Here is a 12,094-nt window from a genome sequence, read left to right as displayed (position 1 = left end):
GGCTGCAATAAAATTTGTTTAGTTAGGCACTGTAGAGACTACTTGCTCATGTTTCCAGTAACTTATCTGAGAACTTAAATAGTTTATTTAAATTTAAGTAACTCATTTACACTTTACATTATATTCTGGGGTTTTTTTTTCTACTTTCCTCTGTGTTTAAGGCAATGATTCTTCATAAACTAACAGAGTCTAAATAGTAATACTCTGCCTTGATTTTATGAGTCTGTTTTTCCCTTTTATTAAATTAAATAATGAACACCATGGGTTAAAAGTCTGCATGTCATCCTTTGACAGTGGCCTGGACCTTTTTAAAAGCATTACTTGTAGGACGTTCAATTCAATCAGATGCATCCTGATGAAAAAACAACCAGAGCTCTCGTTGACTAAGTACAGCCAAGGCTTGGCAGCACAGCGTCAAACAAATGATTGATTTCCAACACAAAAGTCAATATTTTGCTTTTGCAAAGGCACTTTGGCACTTGAGAAGACATTTTGGATGTAATGTACACATTTGATGAGAAAAATACAGAGGAGGTGACTTGCTTGGACTTGATTCTGTGCACCTGGTTTTATTTCCTATAAATGGGAAAGTCAATGAAGTGTTAATCTGTGCAGCTAGAGAGGCACTTCAAGTAGTTTTCCATGTGCACGTGTACCATCCAGATGAGCTTGATTTTTGATGTCATTCATCTAAATAAGTTACTTAAGTATGTGTCAAAGTCTCCATAGATTGCAAGGCCTAGACTTGGTAATCGGTAACAAGATGCTATTTTATCTGCTGTGTGGTTTCTAGGTCCATTTCCACCTGCTACAGGTTACATTCTGTTTGCAAGTTGAGGAATGGTTGCATGATCATAGAATCATATAATCTTTTAGGTTGGAAAAGATCCTTCCTCAACTCCAACCTTTTCCCAGCACTACCACAGCCACCACTAAACCACGTCCCTCAGCTACACAGCTTTGGGATCTCTCCAGGGATGGGGACTCCAGCACTGCTCTAGGCAGCCTGTGCCAGGGCTGGACAACCCATTCAGGAAAGAAACTTTTCCTAGTATCCAAACTAAACCTTCCCTGATGCAACTTGAGGCTGTTTCCTCTTTTCCTGTTGCCTGTATCTTGGAAGAAGAGACCAACTGCCATATCACCACAAGCTCCTTGTCAGGGAGTTGCCAAGAACAAGAAAGTCTCCCCTCAGCCTCCCTTTCTTCAGGCTGAACGCCCACAGGGCCCTCAGCCACTCTTCATAAAACATTGTGCACTGCTGGAGGTCAAGTTTATATTTTTATGTAAAGTCTTTTATCACTAGTCCTGCTGTATGCAGCTTTACCAGGAATGCCTAAAGTAGCTATACATAGTGGCTTGAAATGTTCACAGGAATCTGTACGTAGTGTTCTCATGAAAATTCACTACATTTTTCATCTTCTGAAACTTTTTTGGTTATCCAGTAATTGTAGCACTGCTTATTGCAAATTTGATGACCAAATTGTACATTTAGAGGAACACTTAAAACTGTTTACATCTGTATCGTTGCTTTCTTCTATTAAATAGTTTCCAATAGTTATAGGACTTTTCTGGACAAAAGACTGCACCAAATTTACAATTCATATGCACACAGGAAGGTTTCTCTTAGGCTTTAATAATCCATAAAACATAGTTGGTTGCATGTCTGTGCATTTAGCTTTGTAAAGTACCAGCGAGATACAAGGTTGTAAAGACTGCGATTCAAAGAGTTCAAATTTGAGTAGACTGAACCAGAATGCTCTCTAAAACCAGGACGTACAAACTGCTGATTTTAACTGCATGGTAAGGACTACACTTTACTGTGGTGAGAGTCCTTGATGGAACAGCAGCTCCCCATAATGATGTTACTTAAAGTAAAATAGAGGACAAAAAATCAAGGTAGCTTTCCTGTTGTTGTCTTGTTACTTAGAGGAGATTATACATCGGTTTTCTTTTATGATTCAGTGTCATTTTGTGGCTTAACATTTTGAAAACCAGCAGCACAGGATGTATTTCACAGCATGGTATAAACACTTCTCTTGATGGTAGGAGAAAGTAGATTTAAGTCAGATTCAGTACATACACTTCTTAAAGAGAGATTCAGACGTTCAAAATGTACCACTGATTCTAGTTTTGAAATGTTAATGAGGAGAAATAGGCATCTTTGTGTAGATAAATCACCTGAAAACAGAGTGACTTCCTGTGAGGTGGCTTTCTTGTTAGACTACCTGACTGTCCCATGTAGACAGAGCTTGTTGTAGGACATTCCTTGAAGCAGAAATTTTTTCTCTAGATTGCTGAACATTAATAACAGCATATTTTCCTCATATTGTTACATTATCTGCCAACTTAGGGGTTAAATATTCTGCTTGCTTTTCATTTTGCAGATGCCATCATTGGCATGCCATGTGTCTGATAGACAACCTGTTTATGGCAAGTGGGCTCATTTTCAACAGCAAACTTTTTGTGCTCTCTGCAAGGGTACTGAGAAAGACACAGTGCAGTCTTTCATAGTTCACCTGATCTTAGGTGGCTCATCAGATTAATGAGTGAAGGCTTCCATATCCAGTGACATTCAAAGGGGCAGGGAGCTTATGAAGATAATTTCAATTGGCTGGTGGTTGTGAGTGCTGTGAATGTACATCTGCAGCAGGTTGAAACATGGTCCTGGCGCTAAAACAAGGCTCTTAGCATCTCTGTCAGTTGAATGCAGTGTTCATTATGTTTAAAAAGACTGTTTCCTCTGCACTGGGCAAGGGGGAGGGAGATTTCTCTGTGTGTGGGTAATAAGCACAATTGCCCAAAGTCACACTACCAAGTTAGTCATCACAGCTACTGTGGAGTTTAAGTTCAAGAGAGCAATGAATGATTCATTCTACCTGGCACTATATACAGTGAGTAAAGAGAAATATTTCCTGTACCTCACCCAGACACCAGTCAAGCATCAGGCTGTCTGAATATGAGTAGACATACAAATGACAAATGTGTGAAGGAACAGGAGAAGCTGGGGAAAAGATGAGAATGTATTTTTCACTCTGAGGTTAGCACATTTGCCCTGAACACATTCTCAAAACCTAATGAATCAGAAAGTGTAATTGTTACATAGACTAATTTCAAAACAGTACTACTCATTAAAGATTTAAGGAAAGGAAAGGAACAAGGGGTACAGACCTTTTATTCAAATTCTGTCATATTAGCTCCTCATTGGTAATCTTTTTATGGTTCACATTTATTCAATTCTTCATTCACAGGCTTCTGTCAAGACTCTCTAATATGTGCCAAGTACAAGCTTCATTAACTGAGTTATCTTTCAGCTCTGCTTTATCTGTGGTTACCAAGCCAGTGTTAGTCAATGACATTTTAATGTTAAAAAAAACAAACCAAAAAAAGCAACACAAAGGCAACTTGATTTCTATTGCTGTTTTTCACAATCAGTTTCCCAATGTTTCCTTTCATTTGAATACTAACGTATTTCATGTTTCACACAGAGAAAATGAAGCTTACAGGGGTGTTCATTAAGTTCTGAGTTATTTAGCCTTACATCTTCTAGAAATATTGAACTTTATGTCCAGGATTCTTCCATTGACACCTGGCATCTAAGACTGTGAGGCTCCTTTGCTATTAATATATCTCTTTTGCTGTCTCTTCAAGGCAAAAATCATCCCATAATGTGTGTTGCTTGACTCTGGAGACTATTAGAAATTTGGAGGGGCTGGGGAGAGGAGTTTTACAAGGTGTTTGTTTTATTCCTCAGTACTTTGTTAGTTTAGCTGGTCTTTCTGAATAGCCTGTGTGAGGTTTTTCATTCCAACAAGAAGTAGAGAGGGAATTATAAACTCCATGTCTTTTTGAAAACCAAAGAGGAAAACTGCAACAAAGAAAATGTTGAAAATTATCTCTTTTTGAGCAAGCCAAGGTAACTTACAAATAGTCACAGTTAACTGTGTTAAGAAAGGTCTTGGGGAACCTCATACAGTTTGTACAGAGCACACAATGTCCTGCTCCTCTATAACATCATCTAAATTACTGTGGTGCAATTGTCTCAATAAAGGCTTGCTGTTAGCTATAGAAAGCTGTATATGACTTCCCCTGTGTCCCACCTATGTGGTGGAATCTGCATAAATTCAGTGCTGCCTTAGCAGCTCTAAATATGCAGTGTTTATATATAACATATAGCAGGATAATCAGAGCAACTTCCCACTGTATAGGATTCACACATGATGTAAGAGAGCCACTGCAGCCAGCATTAAGGTTCTCCTTACTGTGGGACAACGTCACCACACACTTTATATCACTCAGACATTATGGAACAAATTAAAATGAGCATGTTCAAAAAGAGGACATTTGCAATTTGAGGAAATTAAGAAAGAATTCAGTTTGTGGACATCTGTGATCTTTTGCAAATCCCACACGTTCTTTGGTGTCTGCAGAGGCTAAGAACCTCGCTAGTTTTGTGGCATCAAGAAAATCCTGCCCAGCTGCAGTTATTGTTGGTAGGAAGATTTCATAGCTTGTGCTTTCATCTACACCTTTTTTCTAAGGTTCCTGAACTTGAGAAGAAGTTTAAAAAACCACAAAGATATCATAAGTCAAGTGAAATTGTTGCTAATCCAAGTCAAGGTATATTAAAATCAGTAATGCTCGAGACATGACGTAAGTGTTCAGAATTTGTGTATGATTGAAATTAAAAATATTCTGAGAGGAAAGGCTACCTAAATGTCAGGAAAAAAAAGAAATACAAGCTATAAAATCCTGTGAAAAAAAATCACATAGACCAGAGTAAGATAGATGTGCTGTCTTTAGTTAGCAAAGAAATCACAGAGGATATGCAAATAGAGAATGAAAATGACACATTTTTACTTGATTTGAAAGCATTATCCATAATAGCATCTGCAATGTGTCTGCAATAATAGGGTGTAAATTGGAATTTACATAACAGATCTTTGGAAACAGACTCTGACACACAATCGGAAAGTGGTGTCTCCAGTAGAGAAAGTCAACTGATAGAAGGAAAACTTCACAAAACACCTATTGCATATCGCATTTGCCCCCCTTACCTGTTTGCACAGAGTGCCCATCTCACGCATCAGTTGCAATAAAAACTCAAATAACTGGTCTTGGAAGCCTTTGATAAGTTACTCCTGGTTAGGCAAATCTTTTTGTCTGGGATGAATTAAGTTCTTTTGAATGGTGATACACTGACAGTACTAGAAACTGGGAAAAAAAAACCTAGAAATCCTCTATGTTCATCTCCCTCAGCTTGGAATTAATGTACTACTCCTACCTTCCTTTGTCTACAAGCAGTCATATTCCTGAGACTGGAGGTGTTGATGCATTCCATGCCTATCTTCCCATCTTCTGGAACATCTTGCACACGAGGAAAGGCTATGGGAACTGAGGCTGTTTAGTCTAGAGAAGAAGAGACTAAGGGGTGGTCTCATTAATAGTTATAAGTATCTAAATGGTTTGTGTCAGGAGGTTGGGACATCCCTTTTTTCTATAATAGCTAGCAACAGGACAAGGGGTAATGGGATGAAGCTGCAACACAAAAAGTTCCACTTAAATATAAGAAAAAACTATTTCACTGTGAGAGTGAAGAAGCCCTGGCACAGGCTGCCCAGGCAGGGTGTGGAGTCCCCTTCCTTGGAGGTCTTCAAGACTTGCCTGGACACGTTCCTGTGTGACCTGATCTAGGTGGACCTGCTTATGCAGGGGGGTTGGACTGGATGATCTCTAAAGGTCCCTTCCAACCCTACCATTCTATGATTCCTTCTGCCTCTCAGCAAGATGTGTCTAGCCAAGACACCCTGGCTGCTCTCTGTTGAGTGGGAAAATAAGCGAGCAGTAGGATTCTTTCACTCTTCATTTTATTACCTCTATAGTCAGGGCTTCAGTTAAGTGACAGTCCTAATATTCAGTGCAAGGTTGGTTAGATGCATTGATTCACATGGTGCTGCAGAGATGAGCTCACACCTGGTTTTGTTCTGATATTCATCACACATACAGTCCATGGTTGTTGCTCTGTACTTCCCTTTAGTTTTCTGCCTGATGTACAGAATTTTTCAAGGCTTACTAGTGTTAGATCAATGTCCAAGTACAGCATGGTTGATTTTAAATGAGCTTTGCTGAGTAAGACTTCTAAGTACTTCATTAGATTCCTGGGAATAATGTATCTGTCCAAATGTAGAATACCAGTATGGACCTCTGGTTTTGAGTTTGTTATTCCCTGTTGTGCCATCAGTATATTAGAGAGAAGCACTTTCAAGTTTTTCTGCTGACCTTTCTCAGAGTATAGGATAAAATAGATTGAGATCCTAAGAGCACTCAATTCTTCCCATGAAATAGATACCCATAGTCCCAGGTCTAAATGAACAAAGACAGAGGTGAGTACATGTTCAAATAGAATAATGGCACCTTCTTCTATTAACAGCTATTTTTTTGCTAGACCGTCTCAAGCACCCTAAGGTTTTTATTTAATCAGCCATAATTCATGGGAAGGTAGTCTCCCTTCAGTTTCATAAAGTATTTTAAGTTTTCTTTGCTTCCAGAAAACAGGTGAAAATAATCTTTGATACCTAATTAAAAAGTTAGAAATACCAATATAATTAGCACTAACTGAATTCTTTCTAAATGGTGACCTTCTTCAATCTACCTCTTTTAGATTCCTGGCTAACAAATACTTTGAGTCTTACTCAAAGTAGCCATTTCACTGATATTTCCATCTTTCCTCATTGTATGTTCATTTTCCTGACACCTCAGTTTTTATGCCACATGCATTTTTTACTCAGTTTGAGTACATCTCTAACAATACAAGCTCTTGGATTTTGTTAAATTGTGTAACCCTGACACAGTTTTATGGCTTTCCTTAAACTCAGTCTTTGATTAAATGTATTCTCAGTCTTCTTGTTGACTTAACTATTGGAAGTTCTCTGGCAAAACAGGCAGAACAAACTTCACTGGGAGCTGTATATCCATCATAAAATTGCTCTAAAGTGTTATCTGTTCAGGCTGGTTGTATTTTTCATGCTTTATCACAAATCAGTGTCACAGATAGATTGCAGTTTGCAACCTGCAGTTGTTCATCGGAGTTAACTTGGCTGTCAGGACAGCTTTTTTGCAGTGCTTTAAGCTTGTGTAACTTTTCTGTATGAAACTGAACCATTTTTCTCTCCAGATGGGGGATCGATGCATGTGTCATTAGACCATATGCAACAAGGCTATGTTACCCTTTTGAGTTTGATTTGGGATATGTGGCACCCCAGCTCTCATACGTTTTAGGAGTGCCTGCAGAGAAATGTGTGCAGTATAGAACAACTCAAATCATTAACCTTAAAAATATTTTGCTTGTGTTTTAGATCATCCTCCAAATCTTCAAAATCATTCAAGACTTAGAACTCCACCACCTCCAATATCACACACTCACACCCCAAATCAACATCATGCGGCCTCTGTCAATTCCCTAAACAGAGGGAACTTCACTCCACGCAGCAATCCCAGCCCAGCTCCTACAGACCACTCTCTTTCTGGAGAACAACCAGCCAGCACTCAAGAGCCAGCCCATGCTCAGGACAACTGGTTGCTTAACAGTAACATCCCACTGGAGACTAGGTAGGTCATTTTCTTTAGTCCTTCACAATGTTCTGATGTCATGGAAATTACACACCTGTGTATAGCTAGCCATTCAGTCTGTGAACTGATGTTTGGCTTGAATATTTTGAATTGTGTTTATTATTTCTTGTATCTTTTTATTTGGACTCGGAGAAGAGGAAATTACTCTTCTTTCATAAACTAAAACTTTTGTCTTTAACAGCTACTCATAAGGTTATTTTCCTCATTCAGTATTGGGATCGGGATCATAGATTAAAATATTCTTGCTTTTCATTCTTTTATTTTCCTTTAATGTCTTTTCTTCCTATGTGGTAGGATAAATCAATATCCAATTTAAGAAACTGAAATCAGTCAATATATTGAAAAGATTTAGCCTTCTAGCTATGCCTCGTCAAGCAGATACTTTTGTACTACATCATTCAGGAAAAGCTGATCTCGTTTTACCTAATGAGGAGACATCGGCTGCTGCATTTTCCTATCCTACATTACTCCAGCAAGCATGAAACATTGGCTAGCAGGGCATCCGTCAATTAATGGGGTTTCCATTTAGCTTTTAAATTCCACCTGTGCAACACACGGTGTGACAAAGGTGCACTCAGTTGTTTCAGTTCATAGGTTCTATATAGGTTCTGGAGAAGGGGAGTTGTCGTATGTTCTCAGTCTCAGTCCTCCCATCCCAGATGATGAGTGCATCTACTTCTTCCTGTCCCACTTGAGACTCAGTATTGGCCTTCTCCAGAGGTTTTGCTTCACCATTTCCTTTGCTACTAAGGTACCACTGGAGATGCTGGAGTCATTAGCCGCTAGACATGGTATCTTTTTCAGTCTGAAGTCTTATAGGCCTAATACGGTGGACTTACTTCAATATCTTTTGCCTTCTTTTATCTTGCCTTCTTTTGTCTTACCTTCTCAAATCAACAAGAAAGATTTAGAGAGTAAAAAACTACTTATTGAAAACTGAGCCAGGGGCCCAATTTGTCACTGCTTGTGGGAATCTCATTAGGATCAGTGTAGCTGTGTCTTTATCCTGGGACAAAATGTACACAGTTTTGCCACCTTCTGCTAAGAAAATGTATTTTAAAAATGAGCACGTCTGTTGGTCTTTTTGGGAATGAGCTATGTCTGCTGGTTCTCTGAAACTTCCAAAACAGACTCAATATCACATTTTATGGCATTTATGGATAATTAATTTCCCTGCGACTGCTTGATTAAAAAGACCCAACTAAGAAGCTGGATTCAAAAGATTAAGACAAAATTATAAGCAAGTATTGCAAGTGTGATTTGGCAACAGTTTCAGTAATTATATTGTGTTAGTAATTCCTGAGCATATATATCCAAACACTGATTTTATGTGTTATTTCTTTTAGAAAAAAAAAGAGAAAAATTCCATTAAAAAAACTTCAGCTCCACTTTTTCAGCCTTTTTGTGAATAATCCTGTATCATTCTGGAGGAAGCTCTGTGCCTTTTTCTAAACCAGGTTCTGAATTCTTTGGAGAGGAGATAATACATGATTTTATTAGGGCCAAGATGTCTTGACATCTGACTGGAGTCTCTGTGAATCCACTGTCTTGTAATTGAGAAGGAACGTCCTTGCTTATGGATCAATGTAGGGATGTCAGAGATAAAAGCTCTTTGCTAAAAACATCCTGCCCCTGTTTGTCCAATTCTGGTGGCAATCAGAGGGGAAGATGGAGAGACAACCCTACCACATCTTAATAAATGCAGGACTTCATAGACAGAACAATTATCTGTCTAGTCGTGGACTATTCCTGTTAAATTGACAATGAGTACATCCTTAAAGACTTCCACAAAATAATTGTGGATTAAATTTTTTCAAGACCTGAAGCAGACCATTCCTCCTGCAACTTGGGTTGGTCATATTATTGCTGTTAACCAGATTGGAGTTTGGAGGTCTACATGCATGAAGAGATCTTTCTGCATTTGTGTCACAAACAATCACATTTGTAACTGATCCTCAATTTAACCATTTTATTAATTAGGTAGCAAACAGATCATTTCAAGACTGAACTGGTGGTTTTGACACACAGGTATAAACAGTGTCATTTTACCCAGTCCCTCATCAAACAGCAAGCATGTCAGGAAAGAATATGTAATTTTATGCCAAACATCAAATGAGCACAATTTCTGAGCATGAGTGACAGGCTTTTGTTCCTGCACTAAACATTAAGAAAATAAAATGTGTTATAATGCAGAGTCTGTGCTGGGTAGATGAGCAGTACCTCTGTGACAAATCTCCACTGTAATAGTCTGCAGAGGTCTACTGTTTAATTCCGTGGTAACTCTGTAGGCATAAAAGACTAGGTGTCAGAGCTGTTTAGCAACCTTGGATGCCCAATTCCACCTCTTCCATGAAGTCAACCTTCCCCACTGCAAAGACTTTTAGAACCAAAAAAAGACTTCTACCTGAGAGAATAAAATGTCCAATGTGTAAAAAAAGAAATCCTGGCCAAGAGACATTAATCCAAGAATTAAGGCCTTTGAAGTACAGCAATAGGAGATTATAGTAATCTCATGTCAAAAATGGAATTGTATTTCTGTTGAATATCTGGGGGGTTTTAATCCCATATTAGTCAACAGAGAGAGAAAACATGAAGAAAAAGTTACATCTTTTAAACAGGGATTGTCACAAGCTGTGACATGTGCCTACAGTTATAAAATTAAACACCCCAGAGTTATTTTGGCTGTGGTGAACTTCAGGTACTAGCCAGAGCTGTGAATTTAGAATGGTTTGACACTGCATGGAAGTGTGCAGGGATGTGTAGCACAAGTGTACAACTGATGCAATAAGCATATCCTATACCTGAGAACTTTATATGTTACAAGAGGAAGAGCCCCTCCTCTCCCCTCTTTTCATTAGTTTCCCTTTACTCCCTTTTCTCTGTTTCTCCTCTTTCCTCTTTCTTTTCCTGTCTGCTCCCTCTTTTGTTGCTTTAAAAGCAATATATTACCAAGGTTGTGATGAGAGGATCTTTGCTCAGCAGTCTCTCGTGACAGGTAAGTCAGTTCCCCCCATATTTATTCCTCACTCTTCCTTCTTCTGTGGACTCCTTTCTGTCCCTTTACATATGACCTTGCTGAAACAAATAAATGCCAGCTAGATGGACGTTTAGTTAGCAAACCAACAGCTTTCAAGGGACTTCCATTCCCAGGACATTTCGTGTGGTAACCATAAGGTCAGATTCTGCCACTACAGCTCATAGTGAGAGAGTGTGTTGTAACCAGACAGCTATTCACAGGTAATCTCCAAGGGAGCAGACTCAATCCAGCCTTCAGCGAGGAGGATGATCATGTGTCACCTCAGTCACCCAGCGACCTCTCTGTTACAAATACATCCGTTATAAGATTATATAACTCTCCTCTCTTCTGTTTTATTGACAATCCACAACTGAAATTCATGAAACCAATTTGACATGGATTTTAACTACTGATGAACTTTTATTGATTGATGTGTTGCTAGATGCCTTGCCATTAAATGCTCAGTGCATGCACATATGTTGCTTCTTTTTGCATTAAATTCAGCATCCAACCTTTCCCACATTCCCAGGGAATGTGAGGAAGCCGCAGACACTTGGGGATGGATTGCTGTCTCAAGTGCACACAGCTCATGCATGTTGATCCACTTTACTCCAAAGCTATGAATAGGAGTCATTTTATTTTCATTCAGATCAAGAAGTAGATATATTCTGTCAAAGCAGCCCAGAGGCCTCCAAAAGCATTGAGTTGAAATAAACAAGTGCTGGCATTAGCAACAGGAAGAGGAGGAAGTAGAAATGAAAATTAAAGTTGAGGACATTTTAGAAGAGACAGTATCAAGGTTTGTGTGACAGAGCTAGTTTCTCTTGGTATGTTACCTGAATCCAGTTGCTTTGACAGAGGAGTTCTCATTTGAGTTCACATCATGTAACTTATATCCTGTAAGAGCTTAATCCTGCATAAGTGATGAAGTGTCACAATGCTGTTACATTCCTTTTGCTAGTTTTGACCAGAGAATTTATTCACATTCAGGCTTAGGTTCACTTTTGATGCTGGAAACAGATAGCAAAATCAGGACTGTTTTTTGTTTTAAAAAAGATGGGAAGAGAATGTTCTTTGGCCAGGTCTTGAGAAACAAGCCTGAAGGTGAAATAGAAACAGTCTGTTCCCTGCTGTGCTTATGACTTAATTCTTAATATTCCTCCTAGTCTCCTCAAAAAGTACAAAGCAATTTGGCACATATGGGTCAAAACGTGACTCATCAAACTACATATATATTGTAAAATGTCCCTGATGAGTGCAAAGTCAAAACCTGAGTTTTTTTCACGTGCAAGCCTTAAGTATCTTGCCTATTGCCTGTATTATCCAGATTACAGACAGTCCTCTGGTATTGGAATTTGAATTCCAGCATAACTTTCTCCCAGCTTCTATCTGCTCATCACTGACAGCCTTTGGCTTGTAATACTCATATGCAGCAAAACTTGCATTTTG

The 12,094-nt window shown here is 38.8% G+C and overlaps 1 protein-coding gene across 6 annotated transcripts in view; it reads left to right on the top strand.

The window, feature by feature from the left end:
* The window catches only part of TENM4 (teneurin transmembrane protein 4), a 611,632-nt gene that overhangs the window by 383,434 nt on the left and 216,104 nt on the right, over positions 1–12,094 (top strand). For all 6 annotated transcript variants that reach the window (XM_061990604.1, XM_061990638.1, XM_061990629.1 and 3 more), the window contains one exon: positions 7,356–7,608. In XM_061990604.1, the coding sequence (XP_061846588.1) occupies positions 7,356–7,608 (253 nt within the window). The remainder of the gene's footprint in view (positions 1–7,355; positions 7,609–12,094) is intronic.

The sequence above is a fragment of the Colius striatus genome, chromosome 1, assembly GCF_028858725.1.
Source record: "Colius striatus isolate bColStr4 chromosome 1, bColStr4.1.hap1, whole genome shotgun sequence".
In the NCBI taxonomy this organism is placed as follows: Eukaryota; Metazoa; Chordata; class Aves; order Coliiformes; family Coliidae; genus Colius; species Colius striatus.
The sequence above is the reverse complement of the archived record's forward strand: the minus strand, read 5'-3'. Positions and strand labels throughout refer to the sequence as shown.